Source organism: Macadamia integrifolia, chromosome 6 (genome assembly GCF_013358625.1).
Source record: "Macadamia integrifolia cultivar HAES 741 chromosome 6, SCU_Mint_v3, whole genome shotgun sequence".
Classification (NCBI taxonomy): Eukaryota; Viridiplantae; Streptophyta; class Magnoliopsida; order Proteales; family Proteaceae; genus Macadamia; species Macadamia integrifolia.
In genome coordinates this window covers 23,870,208-23,896,298 of record NC_056562.1, presented here as the reverse complement: position 1 = coordinate 23,896,298, position 26,091 = coordinate 23,870,208, and the positions used below count along the sequence as shown (strand labels likewise).

General features: G+C 38.3%; 2 protein-coding genes across 3 annotated transcripts in view; one reads left to right on the top strand and one right to left on the bottom strand.

The window, feature by feature from the left end:
- On the top strand, positions 1 to 15,092 carry LOC122080821 (SNF2 domain-containing protein CLASSY 3-like). Of its 2 annotated transcripts, none has more exons than XM_042647682.1 (4): positions 1 to 157; positions 250 to 2,308; positions 10,253 to 10,411; positions 13,050 to 15,092. In XM_042647682.1, the coding sequence occupies exons 2-4, from the start codon at positions 299 to 301 to the stop codon at positions 14,859 to 14,861; spliced, it is 3,981 nt and encodes a 1,326-aa protein (XP_042503616.1). In that variant the 5' UTR covers positions 1 to 157; positions 250 to 298; the 3' UTR covers positions 14,862 to 15,092. The 2 variants fall into 2 exon arrangements, with proteins under 2 accessions (XP_042503616.1, XP_042503617.1); XM_042647683.1 differs by having other exon boundaries at positions 5 to 157; positions 321 to 2,308.
- A 2,607-nt stretch (positions 15,093 to 17,699) lies between these two features.
- The window catches only part of LOC122082523 (ATP synthase subunit O, mitochondrial), a gene marked incomplete at its 5' end in the record, with an annotated part of 9,676 nt that continues 1,284 nt past the window's right edge, over positions 17,700 to 26,091 (bottom strand). Inside the window, 3 exon segments of the mRNA XM_042650144.1 lie at positions 17,700 to 18,007; positions 22,718 to 22,804; positions 23,758 to 23,870. Coding sequence (XP_042506078.1) covers positions 17,879 to 18,007; positions 22,718 to 22,804; positions 23,758 to 23,870 — 329 coding nt within the window.

Sequence of the window (26,091 nt, the reverse complement as noted above, 5' to 3'; positions counted from 1 at the left end):
AGCATGCGCGAGTCGTCTCGTCTTCCTCGGCTTCATTGCCTTCTCGACTTCGCGCTCTTTTATTTCTCCCCTTAATATTGTTTCTATTATAGTACCGTCGCCGCTGCAACTCGTTGTTTCACCGGAGGTCTCAGCCGGTTTTTAATCGGCGAAGAAGGTATGTAATCGCTTTTGATCATATCTATGTATTTGTGTACTTCGTTACTCTGTCTCTTCTTAATCATCAATTCGTTTTCGATTACGCTACAGGTTTTTTGCTTAATTTGCTTGAAAAAACGGATTTTTTCTTGTTCTGGTGATGGATCCTTTCTACTGTGTAGTGAAGAGAAGTAAGTCTCACACCACATTCAGAGAGGAGAGTTTGTCTGGCGCTGATGGTGGGAGTCGCAGTAAGAAAGATCACACTAAGAGGAAAAGCAGAATGGCGGAAGATTCTGCCCATTACATTGCTAAGAGAACTAGGTCTCATGCTGTAGTGATTAATGGAAGTGCGTCTATTGGAGAGAATAGGAGGGAAGGCGGTACTGTGCCTTTGAAGGGATGCAGTAGCAGTAGGGAGAGAAAGGGGCCTGCAGGAGATGGAGGCAAGGATTGGTTTTCTCCAGAATTAGGGTATGGGAGACGGAAGCGGAATACAGAAAATGATGAACCTGTTATTTTTGTTCTTGACAGCGACGATGATGAAGAAGAACGCAGAGGTCGAGGTGGTGCTGAAGAGGGAGCTTCCGATTCTGATAGCTTAGAGAATTCTGACTTGGGGAGGAAAGGGGATTCAATATTACATGTCGCGAAGGATGACAATGTAGTTCAAACTAACATCCATCAAGAAGAAGAAGAAACAAAGGGAGATAGTGATGGGGAGGGAGCTGTTGCTCCATATAATTGTGCTGCCAGGAGAACTCGATCAAATTGCGTTCAGGAGGGGGATGTTCAGAAGTTTGTTTGTATTGATCTAGATGAGACCCAAACATCTTGTGATGACAGCAGCAAGAATCAAGATTCTGTTGATGAGGATTTGGGAATAAATAAGTCCCAGAGAGAGCTATCAAGTTCTTCAACTGAAGCCGAAGACGATGAAAACAATGCCAATGTCAAGATTGCAAGTAGCAAGAATGATGATTTTGTTGATGAGGATTTGGGAATGAATAAGTCCCACAGAGAGCTATCAAGTTCTTCCACTGATGACGAAGACGTGGAAAACAATGCTGATGCTAAGATTGCAACTAGCCAAAATGATTGTTCTTGCGAGTCATCTACTGATGACAGTGAAACGAATGACGATTCAGAAGATGAGGATTTTGTAATAGACAAGTCCCATGGAGAGCCATCAAGTTCTTCCAGTGTAGATGAAGACAATGAAGACACGACAGATTCTGAAATTGCTAGGGAAAGAACTGTTGTTGGAAAATGGAAAGAGAGATTGGTAGAGCCTCGAATGACAGGGTTTGGGTGTCAAAATGGCCCTAATATTGATACAGTTACCATTGATTTGATTGAATCCCAATCCTCTGGTGATGTAAGTGTTTACATTGATGATTGTAGTGACGAGAATTATGGAAAGAATGATTCCCCTATAGAGGAATCAACTTCTTACTGGAAAGATGCTGAGGAAGAGAAGCATATGTCTCAGATAAAGAGAAGGAGATATTCTGGGTTGGATATTCTGATGCCTTCTGACAATGAGGAGGGCACACCCCATTCAGTTTCTTGGGGGAAATGTGTAGCACAGAGAACTCGATCACACACTGGTTCAAGCTCTGAGAACAAGCAGAAAAAGCGTGGAACTTTGAGTCGTCCAATTTGTTTTGATGTGGAGGAGGATAACTCTTATACTGAGAATGATGAGGATGATGATGATGAAACCAGAAGCATTGATGAAAGCGACAGAGACAATGGTATCCGCAAAGTGGTTAAACATAATGGCACTGATGATAACAACTACGGTCATGATCGTGCGCAAAATGAAGTTGGGGGAAAAAAGGAAGAGAGAGTTGGAAAGTCCACTAAGAGAAAGCGTGTCCATGCACCAAAAGATTTTGACCAGATTTTCACAGCGCTGTTAAATTTCATTTGGGATAAGGAGGAAGGGGAAGCGCTTTTGGAAAAGTTAACTTCTAAATATCACATTCCCAAACAAGAATTACATATACCTGTGGTTGAGACGAAGCTTCCATTAAAGTTCTCTTTTGGAATTGAGAAGCCCATAGTACAGGAGAAGTCTGATTATGACAAAGAACTGGATCAGTTGTGGGCGGAGTTTGATTTTGCTCTTAATTCCAGTGCGATTGGTTCCTTTGGTTCTTCTCTGGTAAGTTTAGCATAAACATAAGCTAACAAGACAAAACTTCCAACTTGACATATTCAACTTAAGAAAAAAAAAATCATCCTTTATCACTTCTATCCTGTAGTATGCCAATTATTAATGCACAATCACAGACCAAAAGGTTCTTGCTGTTAAAAGTATATATATGATGAGATCAGTATTACCATATAAGAAGATATCAACAATGATTAATTTAGGTTTTACATATAATTTTTTTTTCTTTATTATAAGGAGTCCAATCATAGTTGCTACGGCATCTAGGTGACCCAAGGCATTGGAGGGGATCTGGACGCAAGGCAACACTAACAAGGTGACCACGGCATCTGGACTTCTTGACAACTATGAGTCCAATTTATTGTACAACAACAACTCAGCCTTATCCCGACTAAATGAGTCGGCTACATGGATCCTTGCAATCCAGTCCAATTTATTGTACATTGAGGCTTATTCTTTTTGGTAGGGATACTGAGACCTATTCAACTGGCCTGAATTTTGGCCTAGTTGGGACCCACTTTCAATGCAAGGAGTCTATCTCTCGAATGAGAGCCACCTTTACGTTGAGATCGAGGTTTAAAGCTTGATCCTTTTATAAAGATATATTTTTTACAATATATCTACTGCAACTGTTCTGGCCGGGCTTCTCTAAATACAATGCTTGTTAATAATCAAAAAGCCTTCAGATTTATCTTATTGTTGAAATTTATCCCCGAATCCCTTTACATAAGAAAAGTTGACAAAACTAATAATAAAACTATGAATGTAGATCTTGTTTATGAAATTCTTCAAATGCCTACTGAGCTATCAGGGAATGTTTAACAGAACAAAAGAAATTAGGTTCAAAGGAATAGCCAAGCTAGAGCTGAATTGAGACGGTATTAGATTGCAACTTTGTGCTTAAAATTAGTAGAATGGATTCAGGTTAGGAGGGGTTTTATGGGCTTCTCATTCAGTTAGGTGGTTGAACCTGAAAGAACAGTACATCATCATCTACTTTGGATCTTAGGGGGTTGAGATTTCAGGTTGGCTATGGATGTGTATTTTGGTGCTGATATTGGGTTTATGTTCTGGAAATAGTAAAATATAATTGGGATTAAGATTTAACTTTATTCTGGCAACAACAACAACCAAAGCCTTATCCCAACTTAATGGGGATTTAACTTCATTCTGGATTTAATAAATATTAAGAGATATAGAGCTGAAAGAAGTGAGAATACATACAAATGGAATTCTTGTTATTTAAGTAAGAATAGAAATAAATAAGAGGAGGTTTAGGAGAATAGATTGCAGAAGCAACAAGAGCAAGAGGCAGGCTTAAAGTCACTTTGGGAGAAGTGTAAGAAAAGGCATGCAGGGATTTGGGTTGTTCACTAGTAGATTTGAATATGGTGAAACATAATCCATTTCACTGATCCCATTTAGTTGGGATAAGGTTTAGTTGAGTTGAGCTGAGTTGAGATAACAAGATCGATTAAGATATTCCCGAGGCAAGCTGAGCTTGTTCTTTTCAAATTCATACCTTTGGTAATCAACTTTTCAATAATTAATTCGACCCAAAACATTAGGACATAAACCTGTTTAAAGACTTCTAAATTACTTGGTATAGAAAGAGATCCTACTCTTATTACTCTCATTTAATCCTCTAATTCTTAAAATAAAACCTTTCCTAAAAATAATTACTGACAGAACTCCTAAATAAAAATGTAAACGGATTCTGATTTTCTTTGTTTAATACTGTGGTAACTAGTACATATATCTAGGATGCAAAGTTGTAACGGCTTCTAGGTGACCCTAGGCATTGGAGAAGGGGAAAAACCACGGGGACACCAACAATGGGCCAAGGATACAAATGAAGGATGCTAAGATGGAGCTCTCTTAAATCTTTAAGGCCCAAGTGCAAGTCCAAGTCCTATTGGAGGCCCACAATAAGCCCATGATTAATTACAAAATTAAAGTGCATCTGAAATATCAAGATTCTAACCTTCTTTGCTTAATACCGTGGTTTAATGGTAGCTAATCAGTGTCACCAACTATAAGATTTTTCATCTGTCCACCAATAGCCACAGGTCCAGAGGATACTAACGGTAGAGGCTTCAAAATGGAACTCACAGAAGGCCCAAGTCCAAGTCCTTTTGGCTCATCTTGGTGCCATGACAACTTTGGTTATAAATGAGAATTTTTTTCTAGATAGGTACACTATAGAAAGGGAGGGGGGAGCTAACAGCCAGGAGACTCGAATTCAAGACCTCCTGGTGAGTGTGCGCTTTGTGCATTGCTATTATGAGATTGTGTTCAAAACTTGATCGTACCTTGGTGCTCCTAGGCTGTGACCAGGCTTTTATTAAGACATATTGCTGATGTTTTGCGTCAGCTTCTGCTTATTACATAATACTGCCGGTGTTTTATCTCGGATATTTCATTGATCTGAGATATTCTATTTCCTGTTTAGTCTTGGTTGTCAATTCTCTATTGAACTTCTGTTTCTTTAATTGAAGCTATTAATAGTTGCTTTTCTTGAACCAGAATATTTATTAATCCAGAATCCTTTCAATCTGCTTAATTTTTGGTCTTTTTCTTATCCAATCACTATTTTATAAGTTTCAATAACAGTATCTGTGATACTTTCTGGTTGATTGCTAATACTGGTAAAGAATTAGTTCCCTCTTGAAAACACAACCTTAGTCAGCTGCCTCATGTAGAGGTGAGATAAAATTTGGCAACACCAGCCGTGTAATGTATCATCTCCTAATAGGCTAATATATTATTGTTTCAAGTTCGATATAGTTTGGATTGCCATTTTCTTTTCTTTCCTTTCCTTTTTCCCCTTTCATTGGTGAATTAGTTTGGATTTATATTTGAATCTGATAAGAGTTATATGGTTTCTCCCTTAAAATCCTACATCCTTCTCTGAGCAATATGCAACCATATTTGAAATTGTTTAATATTTATTTTTAAATTCCTTTGTGCTTCATGCCCTGTTACTTTCATAGTAACCCTTATCTATTTATTTTTTACTTTCCTTTGTCACCATGGACTGTTAATCCTATCCTGCATCAATAATGGATCTTTTGTTCTTATAACATTGCGTGGACTAGAAGTTCTCAAGTAAAGCTTCTCTTAGATTCGTATGGGATAGTGGTCAGGCCCTATTCCTTCAGATCATCACCATACCACTCTTAGTGGGTTCAGTAAACAACAATGAGTCGTTATAGATTTGTATGATGTGTTGCTGATCGCCATCTTTCGTCTCACTTCTTAACAAAGCTCTTTTATGTTTTTGGGAAAGTCTTTGGATTCCTTACTTTGTCTTGCTTTTATTGATAACGGACCCAAATCGGTCAGCTTCCAAAAAGAGCTATTACCCGTCAATCAATTGACCAAACTGGCGTGCAAAAATTCATTCACTTGTACCTATAGTGTTCAATAGTGTAGAATTACCACTTACTAAGCACCAATTAATTGCCCAATCTCCTTTTGATGACCTTCATGTGTCAATTCGATTGGGATAGAAATTCTTCCTTAGTTATATGCATTGATGTATGCCAAAAATTGCTCATGAATTTTGCATCCCTATCCAAGAAAATAGTGAATGCCCGAGTGGCAGCCCTTGTGAATGGACCACATCTTAAATGAAGAGTGTAGAAATGTAAATTGCATGGAAGTTACATGTATGAAGTGTGCCATTCTAGAAAATTGAGTGGATGTTGTATCGCCATCTAGCATGCAGTTCCAGAATGTTGGGTGGGTACAATATAGTACCCTTGAATAGGTAGCCATCATGAATAAAGAAGTCCAAATAAGTTGCTCTCTCTGCCATTAAAAGATCAGAATGAATTTTGTTAAATCTTTTAAGAAGGGTAGTATCTCATGGGTAAGTTGAAGCCAGTAACTTGGCAGCAATGGTGCCATCATGTTGATTACATTCACTACCAATCTAATTGCTTAAACCATTGTATTCTCAATTCCTTCATTGTGTTTAATCACAAAGGTGCACTTCTCCAAGAGTGAGATAAATTTGGTTCCCTTGCGGCTCAACTTCTTTTGAGAGTTGTGAGTTGTACTTATTCTAAGTGGGGTAACAGTGCTTCACTTCATTGAGCTTCTCAATGAAACCAGTTGGCACTCTTGGCTGAGAACTAATCCAATGACCAATGTAAATGTGCAAGGCATCCTATTGATGTTGTTGGGGTTGGTGTGTCTTGTATTCTGCGGTCCACATAATTATTATGCTTAGGTCTATATTTGTGATCGGGTCAGGTTTTGGGTCCATTATTTGTACAAAGGTAAAATTGTAATTTTGTGGGGATTAAGGTTTTTAGGGTTTCCTATATATTGTCTTGTGAGGAAAAGCCTAGACACAAGCAAGGGGTGATCACTTTGTGAAGTGGAGAGTTTTTTCTAGCATAGTGAAAAATCTCTGGTTCTTCGCAAAAAGAGAAGAGCACCTAGTTGCTTACAAAAGTGAGAATCACGCCAGCGAAATAAATTTCTTGTTAACAAAAAGGGCAAACAGATTGTTGTGTACGGACTGTAAGGTTATCCCTGGGGAGAGTCTTACCACCCGACAGAGATTGGTGGTTCTGGATATGTATCTCAGTGCATAGAAGCATCGGAGGAGGGTACCTAAGGATTCTAAGATAAGGTGGTGGAGATTAGAAAGTGAGCCCTTAAATACATTTACTGATAAGGTGGTCATACAAGGAAAGTGGGACCTTGAAGGAGACCAATGTGATGTGGAACGCGATGATGACTTGTATTAAGAGTGTTGCTAAAGAAGTTCTAGGGGAGGCAAAAGGTGGTCGTCATGCCCCTAAGAAGACATGGTGGTGAGATGAGGATGTCCAAGCAGCCACTAAGGCCAAGAAAGAGTGTTTTAAGACATGGCAAAGGACTGAAGATTCATAAGATAAGAAAAGGTATTATAATGCTCACGACAATGCTAAAAGGATTGTGGGGATGGCTAGGACGAAGAAATATGAAGATCTCTATACTAGACTTAACACAAAAGAAGGGGAAAAAGCTATATATAAGATAGCAAAGATGAGAGAAAGGAAGAGTAGAGACTTCGACCAGGTAAGGTGTATCAAAGATAATGATGGAAAAGTGTTAGTAAGAGATGGGATGAGTATATTAGTGCCCTACTAAATGGAGATACTCCGAGTACGAGTGATCCGGATGTTTGCTTTACTCAATAGGAATCCATTCACTATAGATATGTACAAAAGGTTAGCATGGCAGACGTTACTGCAGTCTTGAGAAAGATGAAGGTAGGCAAGACACCAGGCCCAGATGAGATCCCTGTAGATTGTGTGGAAAACCCTAGGAGTTCGTGGGGTTGTTTGGTTAACCAAGTTGTTTAACAAGATTATGAGCACAAGTAAGGTGCCGGATGATTGGAGGAGAAGCATTGTGGTCCCAGTCTACAAGAATAAAGGGGATATTTAGAGTTGTAACAACTATAGAAGCATAAAACTAATGAGTCATACTATGAAATTATGGGAGAAGGTCATTGAAGTGCGCCTAAGAAGAGAAACTAAGATCTCGGAGAACCAATTTGGATTTATGCCAGGTAGATCCACAATAGAGGCTATCTATCTATTGAGGAGGCTCATGGAAAGTTATAGATCTCATAAGAAGGATCTTCATATGGTCTTCATTGATCTAGAAAAAGCATATAACAGAGTGCCTAGAGATTTAATACGACATGTACTTATATAGATAAAGGTTCCGAGTACATATGTGGATATAATTAAGGATATGTATGAGGGTGTGGTGACTAGGGTGAGATCTATGGGAGGTCAAGGCAAGGAATTCCCAATTGCAATTGGGTTACATCAAGGATTGGCCTTAAGCCCCTACCCATTTGCACTTATCATGGATGAGTTATCCAAGAGCATTTTAGATAAAGTCCCCTAGTGTATGCTCTTTGCCGATGACATCGTTTTAGTGGATGAATCTAAAGCAGTGAGTAACACTAAGTTGGAGCGATGGAGATCTACTTTGGAAACAAGAGGTTTTAACATTGGTAGATCGAAGACGGAGTATATGATCTATAACTTTTCCCATTCTACAATGGATAATGATATGGTGAAAATAGAGGAGAGAGAGATTCCACAAAGTGACTATTTTAGGTATCTGGGGTCAACCATACATAAAGATGGTGACATAGAGGATGATGTTTCATGGAGAATTAAAGTGGGATGGATGAAGTGGAGAGGTGCATCCGAAGTGTTATGTGACAGGCATATCTCTTTAAAGCTTAAGGGAAAATTCTATAGGACCGTTGTGCGACCAGCCCTGATGTATGGTGTGGAATGTTGGGCAGTTAAAAATCTCTGGTTCTCTCGGGTGGATGTAGGAATTTAGTCTGAACAGCATTAAATTCCTCATGCTGTGTGTGATTGTTTGTTTGGTTTCTTCCTCGTGGTTGTGCATTCGTCCCCAACAAATCCACTCTGGGAAGCAGATAACTAGTGCTTAGGTCATCCTGGTCTTGGGTTACACTCCTTGTTTCAACCATCCAAGTTGAGTGAAATATTTATAAGCCAATGGGTCTTTATCGGGGTTAAAGGACCAACCCACCTGTTTCGGTGGCTGGATGACATTTCATAAGGACAGTGTAGGATTGATTTGAAAATATTAGTAATTACATGTCTTATACTGTTATACACGATGCCATGTTTTTCCAAGAGAACTTTCCTCAGGTTTTCTGTTAGATTAGGCATAGTTGTCCTGAACTGGATTTGATTCATTGAAGACTTACACTGCACCAGAGAGATCTCTTTGTCAAATATTTGACCCAATAAGATGGAGTTAACAGTTGGATCAAAATTTTTCTCTCCCCCTAAGAACTATTAATTTTGTTAGCCTTTTGAGAGGATTTGTTAATTGGATTAGGATCCAACTTATCTCCTAGATGATTTTCCTAGGTTGGTCCATTGATTTTGGTCTCCTTATTGGTCCATGCCATACCCAAGGGCAGAAAGTTTATTTTGTAGATCGCGGGCGGAAAGCATGTCTGCTACATAGTTGTCAAAGCGTTTAGTTGTCACCTAGGTGCCCTATATATATATATATATATATTTATGTATCCATTATATCTAGTATATCAATAATATAATTATCCTTACAGCATTACAACAACAACAACAACAACAACGCAGATTGAATCTATGCTCTAATTTGCCACTATATCTAACAACATCATTACGATAGTACAGCAATAACATTATGTTAGGTGGGGGGAAGTTAAAAGTAAACAAGAGAAGTGAAATAGTGAAGTTCAATTTCTTTCTAAATTTATTTATTTATTCTTTTTTTGGTACTAAATGTTCCCATTCTTCTCACCTATATACAAACTTGTACACTAGCCAATAAAAAGTTAGAAACAACATTATTTATAGGGAAAAAATGTAAGTATAAAAAAATTGACCACCCGGGGAACCAAGACATAATAATTGATGTCCTGCGATCCTGGTTATGTCTTGTTTTCCTAGGCATCTCAAGGTGCTGGCATTGTCAAGTTAGAGTAAGGTGGGTGACTGCCCAGAAACCCGCTCGGGCGCTTAGGCGATGCCTTGACAAATATGTTCTGCTGCATGTCTTCCATTATCAGTTTTCATATTTATCTAGGCAACTTAATTATTTTCCTTATTAACTTGTGGTGGTCATCTTCTGTACAGCTGGACAATAGGCCTTTGACAATTGTCCTATAGTTTAAATGTTAAACGCGAAATATTTTAACCTTTGTATTTCTCATTGCTTTTGTTGTCCTGTGACAGTGTTCTTTTTTATGTTTGAATTGTTTGGTCTCTCTATTTCAATACATTTTCTTAATGTCAAACTTTGTTGAATTCTAAAATTGGTTCTTTCCCATCATATAATGAATTGATATCTAGCTGCTCTAATGTAATGGTCTGATGGTGTCTGCAGGTTGACGATGAAGACATTAATATTCCTAACACTGAAACAGATCCAGCTACTCTTTGCAGTCAAGGGAAGCATCAACTGACCCTTGACGAGAACATTGGACTCCGATGTAGGTGTTGCTCTTTCGTGGGGCTTGAGATTAAATATATATTACCGTCATGGGTAAGTTATGACATTTAATTATCAGATTGGCCCTTTTTCATTACTTTCTTGTGACGAAAATAAGGGCAAGTCTGTAACTATATGAAATGCCATAAGTTTGGAATTATTTTATGCAACAATGTTTTTCTAATGTTTGTATGGTATAACAAGGTTGTGTTTGGTATGCATTCTTTAAATGCATCCTAGGTCGAGAACACGTTCTGAGATAAAAAAAAAAAAAAGTGTTTGGTATGCATTCTCATTCATGGATGTGGTCGGGTCCTAATCACCAAACTATAATGACCAGGAAACCAAGACATAACGGGGATTGCAAGACACCAATTGTTCCAGATTTTAGAGAGAGAGAAACACAATATCTGGATATCAGATTTGAACCTTGGTCAACTGTAGGATATTAGTAGTATATGAACTTCTCATTTAGAGCCAATTCTGATTCTGGATTGAAAGTTATGAGGGGGTCTCAAAATTAGAAGGTTCCCAAATCAACAACTACGGCTTATATCCAAATCCAACCTAACTAGCATATAAGGAATCCTAGGTCTGTGGAAGAAACGTACCCAAAATTGAACCCGGGTCACTGGTTGGGTGTTAAGGAACCCACTTTTATGTCTCTGTTGCTGCCCCAAAAGACGCAGAACAAAGGTCCCACAGGTAAGACATTGTCTCCAATTTTCAAGCCATTAAAAGGGTATGATGGAATAAATAACAGATCTGTATCAGCACTTCAATAACCTTCTTCAGATGGTCTCAATACTCTCCAATGAGTCTCAGTAACAGTGAAACAAAATAGAAACAAGGAGAAGGTGGTAGAGGAGAAGAAGGAATAAGAAGGATATTCAGGTATCTCACCTACCGTAGAGAAGGTAACGTTTCCTGTCTCCACTAGGGCCTCTCAACCTGGTTGTCTCTAACATCAGCTGCATCTCAAAGGTTTCAAAGCCAAGATTTCTCTTTTTTTCAAACTCAAATCATTGGAACTGTAACAGCCCCTCGCTTGTATTAATAGAATAAAAAACCTTCCTGTTGCGTGGGAATACTGATTACAATGAAATTAGAAATATCCTATTCTACGATTACATCTCAAATAGCAATTGAATACAAAATAGAATCTAGCTAATAAATACATAGCAAGTATGGAAACTAAGTAAAGTAGAAAGTAAAAGATTGTCTCCTAAAGGCGAATAAAATCTTCTAGAAGAATCCACCTACACGAGCCAATATCTGTTCCAGAAAATATCTCCACGCAAATCAAGAATGGGACCAACAAATCTGTTTTAGTATTCCTCAAAGTCTTCTCCAAGCATGGGATCTATGGGCCCCACAATCTGGCTTAAAATCTCTGCTGATAGATTAGATAACAGGCCTGGATATCTGGGCTGAATATTATCATAATATGGATCTGAACATCCATGAACAGATCTAGAAAAACTTGGTCTGGGCTTTGTCTATTGATCTACATATGGATGTTAGAGGGTGCAAGCATTTCTGGAACATGCTATGTTGGCCAATCTGCATTCTGACTGGGAACAAGAATATCCCATTCCAAACTGCATTCTCATTCTATGTTAGGCCATTCCACATTCTGGTTGATGACAAGAACAGCCCATTCTGAACTGCATTCCTATGTTGGGAATACACTCTACATTGTAAGAATGCATACTATACAGAGTCAGTGTCTTATAAAGATGCATTAAATTATTTAGAATTGATTCTGAATTGAATGGGAGGGATTAGTTTAACGAGGTGACTGATCAGAAATATTACTGTGAGATAGCCAAGTCAGCGAATATACATGGATATGCATTTTCACTTTAACGGCTCTTTAAGATTTTCACTCTATTGCCATATCAATCTCCAATCCTGGGAAAATTGGGGATGTAGAATGAGCCATGTACAAGTGAATCCAAATTTTGTTGGACTTGGGAGATGATGGGATTGGCTGGGAGATTAAAACGCTAGTTTTGGATTCAAAAGTTTCTTTGTATATCCCACACTGGAAGGCCTTCCTGTGTGATCTACTGAATTGTGCCATGTGGAAGGGTGATATGGCAATTCTGACCATTGGCTAGGTAGGGGATGCTCTTGATTGGCCATGTGTTTAATCTCAAACCAAATTCAGTGAATATTTCCATAGTAGGCCATCTGGCCCACATATTGGCATTTTCCCCCTTGTATTTAAGCCGTCTGTTTGTTTTCAACATTTTTCAAAAAACAAAAATTTCTTAGTGGGTATTCAAAGCTTTATTTTGCCCCGTGGTCAGACTCTATTTGAGCTGAAACTTGAAATGTGAGTGTGGGACCCTAGGTCCTACCTGCTGGCCTTATAGTTTGGCACCCCCATCTGATCTGCCATGGGGCAGATATGTAGGCTGTATGAAGGCTTCCTAAGTGGGCCGTCTAAAGAATCATTCCTCTTTTACACACATCCTATTAGCTCCTTTATTACCTAACAAATAGTCTAGGTCAACATGCCCCCACGTTGTAAATCTTCAAGCGTTCACCTCATTTCCCTAATCACTCTTCTGTTTGGGAAAAAACTTAGGATTAGTTATGTACACATGACTGTTTCATTTACTTGTGTATTAACCACACCCACGACTCTTTCATTTACTCATGTATTGTGTTTTGCATGTTATAGGGAAGACGCCCTTTGGAGAGATCACAACAGCAAACATATTCTGGTGAAGGGGATGCCTATATGTTGGATAAGCTTGAATTTTGCACTGATGGTGTTGCTTCCCAGCATTCACATATTTTTGATAAAGGCACTGTGTGGGATATCATTCCTAGCCTTAGAAAGAAATTGTATCCACACCAGTGTGATGGTTTTGAGTTTATGTGGAAAAACTTAGCGGGAGGCATTGAACTTGAGATGTTAAATAAGAGCAGAACTTCGGATGGTGTGGGTGGGTGTGTGATTTCACATGCTCCGGGAACAGGTAAGACCCTCTTAACCATTGTCTTTCTCAAGACATACATTGAAGTGTACCCAGACTGCCGACCAGTGATTATTGCTCCAAGCAGCATTCTTCTCACTTGGGAGGAAGAGTTCAAAAAGTGGGAAATTGGCATTCCATTTCATAATCTGAATAGGAGTGAGATCTCTGGGCAAGAAATTGCACTTGTCCTTGGCTTGGCACAGCGGTGCCAAAGTGTGAACCAGAAACGTATGTTGAAGTTGTATTTGTGGTCAACACAGAAGAGCATCCTAGGGATTAGTTATCGTCTCTTTGAGCAACTTGCTGGAAAAGGATTTGCCAAAGCAGGTAAGAAAGGACAAAAGATTGGACCTAACGCTCTAAGGAAGGAGACCCTAAGTAAGGAGATTGGGAAGATTCTTCTTGAGAAACCTGGACTTTTGATCCTTGATGAAGGCCATACTCCTCGTAACAATCGTACTGGCATTTTTCAGGCTCTGTCGAAAATAGAAACCGAAAGACGCATCATCCTCACAGGAACTCCTTTTCAGAATAATTTTCAAGAGCTCTACAACACCTTGTGCTTAGTGAGGCCCAAGTTTACTGATGTGATCCTGTCAAAAGGGAAATGGTCATCTCTAACAAGTTCTATTGGAAAATCTTCTGATGATGGGCTACAGGAGCTTAGAGGTATGCTTGTTCCCTTTGTGCATGTTCATAGAGGTACCATACTCAAAGACAATCTTCCTGGACTGAAGAACTGGACGATTTATTTACGTCCAACCTCTTTGCAAAAGGATCTCCTTGATACAGTTAAAAGAATATCGAATACATTTGAGCTAGAACATCTGGTGGCTTTAATTTCAGTCCATCCTTCTATATTGAACATCAAAGCTCATTTGTTTGGAAGGAAAGCTTTAAGCGGTAGACTCAATGAAGGAGTGAAAACAAGGTTCCTCATGGAACTCATCCAGCTTATTGAGCCAACGAAAGAGAGGGTTTTGGTTTTCAGTCAATACATTGAACCATTGAAATTCATAAAGAACCAACTTCATTCACACTTTGGTTGGACTGAAGGGAAGGAATTATTGCACATGGGTGGAAACGATGAGTTAAAGCAGAGGCAGTCCTCAATCAATCTCTTCAATGACCCGGCAAGCGATGCAAGGATAATGCTTGCATCAACAAAGGCTTGTTCAGAGGGTATACATTTGATTGGAGCTTCAAGGGTTGTTCTACTTGATATTGTTTGGAATCCATCTGTTGAGAGGCAGGCCATAAGCCGAGCATATAGACTTGGCCAGAAAAGGTTTGTATATACATATCATCTCATTACATCTGGGACAATGGAGGAGGAGAAGTACAAATCACAGGTTGAGAAGCAGAAGATATCAAAGTTGGTTTTTGATTCAAGGCACATGCATGGTGAGAGGAAGAATGCTTCATCAAGAGTCCCTGATGATAATATCTTGGAAGAGATGCTTCAAAACAGCAAGCTGAAAGATCTATTCGATCAAATAGAGAGTTACTGAATTTATTTAAAGACCTTGTATAAACAGGATCTCAAGCAGATATTTATTAGAAATTCAGTTAGATCCTTATTTTTTGACATCTGAAAATGAAGTCCAGCTGTAACAGGGCCAAGAAGTCAAGTGGCCTCAGAAATTTTTGATATAGTCAACATCCAAATGTTCAGAATGGCAAGTTCTCCATTAACCATAATCTTTTTATTAGCCCTTCATTAATTAATTAGTTTGTCTAAACTCTCAAGAATATTGACAGTAACTAATAATGAAGAAAAGTTTCAGAGCAATTGATTCCTCTGGAACTGCAAGTTTTATTTTAATAGCACCCCAGTATATCAATCAGGTCTAGTACCACACCTTTCCTAGAGGGAAACAGACTCACAAGTGCAACATAAGTCTGAAAAGAGTACTAGACCCAACAAGAAAACAAAGTGAAAAACTCAAAAAGGAGTGTATACCTATCCCAGAACACATGTTTGGATGCATAACATCCTGTTTCCAAAATAATCAGCCACCTCGTTCTATTAACATAACTTCTCATCAATCCTATTCCAGTGGTAGAATCTCACCTATAAAGCTTCAGCTATGCTCTCGTACAGTGAACATCTCTCACTGGGCCAGAAAACACTCCAATGACCTATTGTTCCACATAACAAACCTCCAATTCCCAAAAAGGACATGTTCCCTAAGGCTCCGTTTGGTTGCAAGGGAAATTTAGGGGAAGAGAAGTGAAATTTCCGTAATTATTTTCCCATGTGACTATATCATTTACTCCAAATTATTCCTGGTTATTAAATTTCGTTTTACTTTGCATCCAAAACCCTTTGTTATAAAATATAAAATAAAATTATACAATCACATGGGCTAATGATTACAAAAGTTTCTTTTTTATATTTGAAAATTTTCTCTCTTCTTTTAAATTTTCTTTGCAACCAAATATAACATAAGGAATATCCATTGCCTCCTTCAAAAAAAATTTCTCCAGGTTTTTCCAGTGCCTGTAAATCTGTCCAGATGGAATATTTTTGAGATCCACTTCTGCCCAATTAGTAAATCTGGCTTTGATTTTGTCTATCATCTCGTGTATATTTCGAGGGAGAGAAGGGGGGGAGGGGGGGGAGAGGATCTTGAAATAGCATAATATCTCTCTTCCCAAAATGCATCATGGAATAGTGATCAGCCAATTTCCATAAAATTTTACCTTCTTACCAAAAGGCCCAAAATGCCAAAAATAAAAGCTTCTTCACATCTTCAGGGAACACCCAAGACATCTGAAATAGGGTCAAGAAATGGAACCCAAATTGCTTGCCAGAGGAGCAATACGGGAATAGATGGTCAACTAATAATGTTTGCCATCGATTCCATCTTTCACTAAATGTATTAAATATAATTATATAGAGATGTTATGGTCCTGGAAAGCCAAGCATACTCACCGTTTGCCCTAAGATCTCCTATGTAGAGGTCTGGATTTTAGATTAATGGACAGAACCACCCAAAAGAAAAGAGGGGGAAAGGGGGGGGGGCTCCTCAATTTTTTCTTTTTTGTGACATATATGTGATACAGATGACAGCCACGGGATGCCCCAAATTTGACATAGAATACTATGGTGGCCTTCAAGGATTTAGGTCACAATGTAGTTAGTTAGGCTAAAGTTAATAGAATATCGCTGCTGTTTCTTTTTGAAAAAGGAGTCCTAGAAGCACAAGAAGTTTTGACAGGTTTATGATACAATTAAAATTAGGGTTTTGGTGAGTGGGTGGGTTGTTGATATATGTGACTGGAATAAGTCGATGCATCCCAAAGGGGGAAAAAAATGTGGAAGGAATAAGACAAGAAGCAGAAGAGAAAATAACAGGCAATTCTCAGGGTTTGAGGATTTCCACTTTCAAGGGCTTGTAGATCCACATAATAGTAGCATGAAGCTTGAGAGATAAGTCTGCACTCGGCAGGGCTTCAAGAATTGGCGAATCGGATCAGGAATCGCCCAAATCAGATTGGAATCGGATGTCATCGATCCTAATTTCTGACAAATAAATGCGGTCGATTCCTGAATAAAACCATTACAATCGTTGGATTATTCCTCGAATATGCCAATTCTAATTTTTCAGACCAATGTACAATTTTGGTACAATACAGTGAGCCAAGACTCAATACCAAAATCATATGTACCAAGAAAAATGCGTACATTTCAATACCAATATCATACCATATAGATAGTACAATTTTTGCAAATGTATTTGTTGCTTTGTTGCAATCAATGATCAAAGATACTCTCAGATTATTATTTGGTTTCAATAACTAGAACAGATCATCTTCCAAAACGGATTATAATCTGTGCCAGTTTCAGTTGGTTCCACCACAACATCAATCATAACCTTATCCCAACTGAACTGATTAAACCGATAAACCAATACCAAACCAATTTCCACCCTTACATGTCACATAACTAAATGTTGGTTGAATCAAACAGCCACTACAGAAAATCATACTCAAAACAAAGCCCTCCTAATCCCACTTGCAAGAACTAAAACCCAATTGACAACACAGCTTGCCCAACAAAAGTGGATCAACAGCAAAACGAAATGGTTCTGGTTATCAACTTAGAACCTCTGTTTTTGCTGAAAACAACTGGTAAACCATAATAAAGAACCGGTCACCTAAGTGGTTCAACGTGTGGGGTTCCATGCAATCCCTCCCAGCCATACAATAAGGATTTTATTGACTCCAAAGAGGATCTTTGTCGAGTCTCATTGATCCATTTTAAGATTGGATTTGAAGGCCAAATGGTTACCCTTCCAGACAAAATTCAAAATACAAAACCAACAAAAAAGACCGAACTGAAATTGCAGAAAGTGGCCCTTTGCTTTTATTTTCAGTATAGAAAGACCCTTGCCTTCGGAAAAGCAGGGAAAAACAACTTGATCCTACAGAAAATGGAAATAAAAATTCCTCTTTCTGCCAAAACGAGGACTTGAAGAAAAGGAAATTGTAGCAAGTTCATCAAGCATAGGTTGAGGCATCTTTAAATGCTATCAAAGTTGACTGGTTCCCGGAGGAACCTCTCCATCTGCAGTGCCCTAGTCTTTATTGACACGTCAAGAACCTTTTGGTCAAATTCTACCACCAGTCCACCAAGAATGCTAGGATCAATCTGGCAGATGACCAAACAAGAATTAAATTCACTTCATTATGCGACAAGAAACTAGAAACAACAGCACACTGTTAATAGGTATTAGAAACAACAGAACACTGTTAATGGGCATTCAAAGCGAAAGAACATAGGAAATGCTTTCTAACTTTTGTTTACAAAAAACAACATGAAGGGGTATCATCATGGCGATGTATAAACAAAACCATCTGACTGGAATAACTATAATGTCCTGATACCCTTTTATTTCAGTTCAACGTTGAATTGGGCCCCCAGTGGAAGATGTACACAAAGGATACAACCATAGTTGTCAAGGCGCCACCTTGGCATCCCAGCGGTATTTCAAGGCCTAAACAGGTGGGTGCCTTACTTAAGCCACAAAAGGCGGTCACCACCTTAGTCACCTAGGCATCACCTTAGACGCCTTAACATGCCTCAGGCCAAGGTGGGGTCACCTTTTTGTACGTCATTTTTTTTTTTTTTTCATGTATTACCACAAATTCTATTTATTTGGTGAAGGTATATGTTAGTTTTGTACAAGCACGCACCAACATGGGATCAAGCCTATATAAACAAAGGGAAAGAGATCTAAAACCCTGACTCGACCTTACTCGTTTGGGAGAAACCGAGAAAACCATTTTTGGGGATAAAGAACGTTGTGGAAGAAAGAGAGAACTTTTTTAATAGGCATTTGGGAGTATCAGATGGAGTGCCCATTGTATGTCATTGCACTATTTTTTTAATCCTAGACAATTTTCTAAGTATAAGATAAGTGATGACTATCAATTGATACAAAATGGATTGTTTTTAATGAAGTCACCTCAAGGCTAGTGCATGACACATCTTTACAAGACAAGTATTCAAGCTAGTTTATATAGGCATGGTCGAGGTTCTTTTTCGATGGATATGGCAATTAGACAGCGAGCAGTCTTGAATCATAGTAATTAACCAAGTATGTTTCAATTTAAAAATTTAAGTACTATTTTGTTTAGTTTTGTTTGTATCTACTTTCTATGATATATTAATCCAGTTTTTTCTTACACATTTATTTTTTATAGTTATTTGGAAGAATACCAATGGAGGTCACACTTTTAAGCTTTCAAAGGTTTCACGGCATATACTACTAGGCCTTCATTGCTCCTCTTCTGGTTTCGAGCACAACTAGAGCACATTTGAGTTTGAAAATAGTTAGTAATTCCACCTATTTTATATTTTTAGGCTTTTATTTTTGTTATTAGTTTTGTGGAATAATGGACTGACAACTTGGAGAGGATCTCTATGCACCACGAAGAGGAATGGACTACAACATCAGCATTTACATGATCCTAGCCTATGCTCAATACAATCAGCGCCTAGAAGGTTTCAACAAAGGCCTGAGGAAAACAAAAATTTTGATCAGCTAGTGCTTGATGAGCTGGGCTGAAGTACTGAGCGGATGGTTGGCCAGCAAGTGGATGATTTAGTCCATCCCACGGATGATCTCACGTGAGACGTTGCTGCTAGAGCAATGGGGGCATCAATCGAGGCCCACAACCGACCAAGGAGAGCTCAAGCATTAACCTCTGGAGCCAACGTGTGATATACACGTCGTTGTAGAGGGAGGCTGTTGTTGAAGAGTCGTCGGGATCAGATAAAAGATCTGTGGAAAGAGGAAGAATGACAACGAGGATGTCGTTGATGACTCTGGCGACACGGCAATTGATTCTACAGGACGACAGCAACAAGACCAACTGCCAGATGATTTCTTTGATGAAATTGATTAAGTCATTTGTTTTTGTAATTTACAGATTTTTTCACTTTGAACTTCGATTAGTTAAGTTTTGCATTTTTGGTTGGTTTTATGCTTTATATCATTTTCTATCAAGCTTCAGTAAGTCAGTAACAGCCTAACAAGTTAGCCTACCATTTTGATCTTTCACTATCATATATGTTTCTGAACACATATCTCACATTCAATTTCTGTTACATTCTTTGTTGATCTGATTCATATATACACCTTTTACTTTGATCAGGTTGCTCCCAATCACAGGCACCAAAAAATAAAGACTACCGCTATCAAACATCGATAACAGGTTAGCCTATCATTTGATCTTTCAGTTTCATTATCATATCATATATTCATATCTGTATCTGAATACATATCTTAATTCATATATCCTGCTTTAGAGTTAATATCCAATTACTTCAGATCTGAAACATGAATGATTGATCTGATTTTCGATGACTTGATGTGGCTTAATGTTGATTTTTGATGATATAGGGTATATATTGTAACATACCAGATAATGTTAGAAAATAGGAGAAATAAACAAAAACACATGGGTGCCTTGGTCGCCTAGAGAACCATGAAAACGACACCCAAGAAAAAGTGAAAAAGAATATGAAGATCATTTTTTATGCGTCACAGCACAAAATAATAAATATTGCTCACAAATCAAATATTGAAAATTGAAAGAGCAACACGTGATAAACACTTGGGACAGAAAAGTTAAGGCACAAGAATGCATAGTAATATTATTCTAGATAACAATGCAAAGAAGGTAACAAACATGGTTAGGAGTACAGAGAGCAATTACAGAAAATGCTTTTATTGACACGCACAATTGAGTTTATAATCTAGAGTAAGGATCCTGCAAGCAATGTTTTAAGTATCGGGATCAGATTATGCAATCCCACCACAGATCCCAAACATTAAAACCTTGCCAGTGACATAAAGCAGTGGTCTTTTGTTGCTTGTGATTCATCCCCAGGTGAAGGAGCATATGCGATGTAAATAGTTTACATCTGCAGAACCCCCAGACACATCCATTTTAGAATAGCAAGGTATAATTAGGATAGATTCAGCCCAAACTGAACAGGGCCAACCAACTTGTGCCTACGTAAGGCTGCATTGTATTTAGAGCATCAATTGATCTCAGGATCAAACAACCTCGTCCAAATAAGGCTCTATAGGTATTCAACAATTTTTATTTTATTAAGAAAATGAGGAGGTTTTTGTCAGATTGATATCACCGGATCTATATTATATCTGATTGTGATCTCACCCATGAACTATTAAATGTAGGATAGCAATTATGTTAAAGCAATTTATACAGGATCAAGGAGTAAACTGAAATGAAACCCGAAACATATTTTTCAAAGAAATTGGCATGTTGGAACCAGTGGCAAAACAGTTGGGTCCTACAGACCATAGTTAAAATAGGTATGGCACAAAAATGGTGATTGGTACACGCATGTTTGAATTTGAATGTAACGGTCAAATATTTTAGGAGCAGCAAAAAAAATTGAGAACATAATATACAGGTTTTAAATGTTTAAATTTGAAATTTTCTGCTAAATTAAAAAAAAAAATCATATATTCATAAAAATATGCATAGAATATAAACAAGATTTATTTTCTTCTTCTTTTTTTTTTTAGTAGAACAAGGAGACGTACATATGTCTCTTATCAAATAACGGATGAGAGGGGAAGGGAGGGAGAGAGAGAGAGAGAGAGAGAGAGAGAGAGAGACGTCTCTAGAGAAGTGGTTGTCCTTTTGTGGATTTTAATATATAGAGAGAGAAGAGGGGTTGCAAAGGTAATGGCAGGGAGAGCAGCAGGGTTTCCAGACTTCAGAAATGCACCACAGAACCCAGGCATGGGAAGAAAAAGAATAAAAGAAAATATGGCCATGGGAGATTCTGAGTTGCATTACAACCAGAATTGAGCTGAGTTGCAAAAAATTGGGGAGCTTCTTCATCAACTTCCATTGCTTGCATTGAGCTGCAGCATTTGGAGCTTCAAACCATTGTCCTCACTGGGAGCTTTCCAGAACCTGATTTTGTTTGAATCTGCTTACAGAAGAGCGGCCAGAGGGGTACACAGAGCCTGGATTTGAACTCTCACTCACATACTTCTAGCCTTCTAGGTAAAGCCAAAATGGTTTTTGGGCATAAAAATAGGGCTTTTTTTAATGGGTTTTAAATACGCCATACTTATAGCAATGTTTAATATGTTTACCATTTTATACAGCTACGAGGAGCATACACGTATTTTTCCATATCTTCCGGCCACATGGAAAATGGGGTCTAAAAACAGTACAATACGGGAACAGCGTATTGTACACATTTTAACTAACCATGCTACAGATTTAACAAGAAGAAGTGACAGTCATCTCAAAAGCCTGCAACTGACTTAGAAGAAAAGCAAAATGGCCTGTGAAGGAAATCCATAAATTTTCCAAAAAGAAATGAAGCACCATAAATGAGGTCGTCTCTTCATCCTTGTATGGAATAGATTTGTTTATAGAAAAGTAGTCTTTCATTTCTTTCTCTATTTGGTATATGGGGGAATTTTTATGAGTAATGTCCATGGATATTTAAAAATGTTTACCACGTTTTGTCTTCTAAACCAAACCCACTATAGGAAATCAGGTTAATCACATTAAATTTGGGTTATAGAAATTCACATTAGGTTGGATAGGAAAAGGTTGCCATTGAGGATCTCATCTGGATTTCGTTATAGGGATGTTAAGCCCACCCGAGCCAACCCATCCCAAGTTGCATCTGTTACATATTAAGGCAGCTTGCTAGCCGCCGTTTGATTTCTAATAACTTATAACACGAAAACAAACCTCCCCCCCCCCCCCCGGGTCCTTATTTCCGGCATCAACTAAGAAAAACAATTGTTCAGTGAACATTATAAATCTAGACCTATCACATGAAGGTACATACCTTCTGCTCAAGCTTAACTGTCTTTCCCTGTCCAATAATAGCCTGCAGTGTCTCCTTCAGTTCTTTCTCCTCCTCTGGAGGTAGGGACTGCAAAATTGAAAGGAAAATTAAAATACAGCTATCTAAGAAATAATTCAAGTATTTAACATCAAAAACCAGCAAAAGGATTCTGACTAATGTCTACATAAATAAATAATAAACTAAGATAAGCAGGTACGTGCAATACAGTGCACTGTGGAGTCAGGTTATGTGGCTAGGGAAAAAATATACAACAGTGCACTGTGGAGTCAGGTGTGTGTGTGTGTGTGTGTGTGTGAGAGAGAGAGAGAGAGAGAGAGAGAGATTATAAATGGTCAGGAAAAGTAGCCTCGGTATTTAGATAAGACCTAGTAAAAAAAGGCAACCGGATCAGAAAGTGGTTACACATTTCTAGTCCCAGCTTTCCCAGTGGGGGAAAAGATGAGCAGGTTCATGTAATGATAAATTTAAACTGGCTTTCCAAAATAAAAGTATGCAAGAGAAAAAGAGAAGTTTTTACATGAACTTCATGTGCATCAGTAGCCAATACCATCCACAGAAACTTGATCATGCAATGATGCAAATACACCATTGATATTCCAGTAACTGAAATTGTCCTCAAGGAAGTGTGTTGTGTGTTGATATCCATTGTCGTGCCCTTTACTTAACAGCTCGTGCTTTTACTTGGTATGATAGTCAGGAAGTCGGGTGTTCGATCCCTGATAAGTGCAAAGGGTTTTGTGATGTATTGTTATGCCCCAACGCATGTGCCCCAACACATGTGCCCCATCGGTGCCACGTGATGGTGTCATGAGCAGAGCCATGCGTGTAGGCTTGCACCTGAGGGGGTGTTGCGTGTTGATATACACTGTGTTGGACTTAATAGCTCGAGCCTTTAGGATAAACAGTTATAACAAAATAAAACATATCCAGCCTCAAAAATTTTAGAAAAAACGCAATAAAATTATGAAATATGGACCCATTTGCAATGCAAGCTGCCAATTTCAAGGAGTAGGACTTACAATAACAGTTGTCACCACAGCTTTCACCTCTTTCTTGTGTGCCATGGTCAAGTCCATAAATCTCTTTGCAATAGTGTCAATATGTCTTAGTCTCCCATTCTCGGCCAGAACAGCTGAGGTAAATTCAGATGTGCATGTAAGAATAATAAAACGAGTTGTCCAAAAGCATGATGAAGCAAGCACAAGTGAAAATTCAGATAAAAGGTTAACAATATTTGAAAAGTAAACCAGTAACAGACCAATAACAAGCATCTTTTAAGTGTTAATTTGCACGACGTTCAATGTTTCAAATTTCTGTTTGGTAGCGAATTATGAATTGTATCAACCAATTCTTATAGCCATTTGTCTGGATCAAATATATGGGGAAAAAATTATATGGATATGCAAATAGAACAGAGTAGGAATGATAATTGAATGTATACAGTGAATATCATTTAGAAGGGTAAATTTTCAGCATTTATACAAAGATTGGCACAGCTCAAGCATTTACCATCACAAGAAGTGATGGCCCTTCCAGCATACAGTCGGAAGAAGCACAATGCATTAGTATTCGTAGAGTACCAAAGCATATAACAATTGCATAATGCCATTCTGCTTAAGGGAATTATCCCAAAAAGATTCCTATAAAACTTGCAATGAACTGAACCATGATATGCATATCCAACAGGCAACTCCCCCCAATATTAAAATATATATAAGAAAAAAAAAAGAAGGGTTAACAAACATATCTTCAACTTAATGCAAGACGCAAGTAACACTAGTGGTGACAGATTCCATCCACTACTTTCCAAAAATATGAATACTCGATTTTTCATGCAGTCCATCTGACAAAAAAAAAAAAAAGTTGACCTTGCTGGCAAAAAGTGACTCCACTGACCCTGTTCCTTAAACTCAACTACGAATCTCAAAGGATGGATTTGGACGATAGCGCATATATATGGAATTATAACAAAATGTAATATCAAAAACTGGTAAATAACAAGTCCGGAATAAGTAAAAGAAATAACAAAAACTCAATAGTAGAGAAGGATTTGATAGAAGCAAATATAGAATGGTAGTGGAGAAAACTGAGGACTTGATCAATACTTCTCAGTTAGGCTTGAAATTCTGGTCGAAAGACCTTTGTGATCAGGTCTATCAGATCTCCAAGTATAATAGAAAATCCTACTTCATCTAAGGGATGCTTCCGTACTGGTTATGAGAAAAACAAAGAAACAGAGCAGGTTCAGATCTAAAAATATGATTGAAATAATTAAAAAGTAAGAACAGGAACTAAGAAGGAAAGAAATCGCACAAAATTTGAAGCAAAACTGAAAACTACTGAGTCCCGAGTAAGTTGTGTTCAGTTTATTGTTGAAGTTGTAAGAAAAACAGAATACCACCACCTGGTTCCAAAAAGGATGGGAAACTGAACTGTAAATGGGGAAAAAATCAGAAAGGAAACTAAGAAGGAAGACAGAGAAAAGGGGGAGGTGCAGGACACCTGCTGTGGGGTTGGAACCCACCAAAATCCCCTTGAGAATCCACCCAAGTCAACAGCTTTGAATCCACAGAAGCAAGTTGCAGAAAACCTGAAATATATGGCTCATATGGCTTGTAGTCTTACATGCATATTTATTCACTGCTACTGGACCTTCAACTACTATTACAACTTGGCAATCAAATACCAACAAGAAAAACTAAAAATAAAACCTGACGCCATGACTAATAGGAACTCCTACTACAACAAGGAATTCTAATTAACTCACATAAATGGCAAAGAAAACCAAAGTAATACTCCTAATGACTCTAGGACAGACTTTAACACTAAGACACACACCAATATTGGCCCATGATTTGACTATCTAACTGTCTAACAGGCCCAACTAAGACCACGGATGGATAGCTCTTTCTCCTCTACCTTGGTGCTGCAACATCACACCTATTTCTAAAGTCTCTAATAGCTCATCTACGTTTAGCACCACTTTTCAATCGGCGAGTAATACAGGGTCCAGACACCCAGGAATGAGGTTCAAGACAGCTCATCCCTGACCCAACTATACATCAAAGAATGAAATATGTTGCCAAACCAACCAATCAAATAATTGTCAACAGATCAATCAAAACAATGACCACAAGTTTGGAACGCAGAGTCGGAAATGTCATTTTTAAAAGGAAGCAGCATCTGGCATCATCAGTGAACCCACCTCAACCACCCAAACAGCCCAACCAAGTTCAGTTGAGGGTTTAAGTTATCAGTTTTATTCTTGAAAATGAAAGAAAGGTGAGGAAAGCAGTGTCCACTGAGAAAATGCAGGCAACGACTTCAATTGTTCTACATCGCATCACTGAGTA

Bases quoted from the DNA above. Each gene is read 5' to 3' on its own strand.
- LOC122080821 (XM_042647682.1), top strand. From the start codon at position 299: ATGGATCCTTTCTACTGTGTAGTGAAGAGAAGTAAGTCTCACACCACA. The intron at 2,309-10,252 runs GTAAGTTTAGCA...TGGTGTCTGCAG, and splicing joins GTTCCTTTGGTTCTTCTCTG to GTTGACGATGAAGACATTAA. The intron at 10,412-13,049 runs GTAAGTTATGAC...TGCATGTTATAG, and splicing joins AATATATATTACCGTCATGG to GGAAGACGCCCTTTGGAGAG.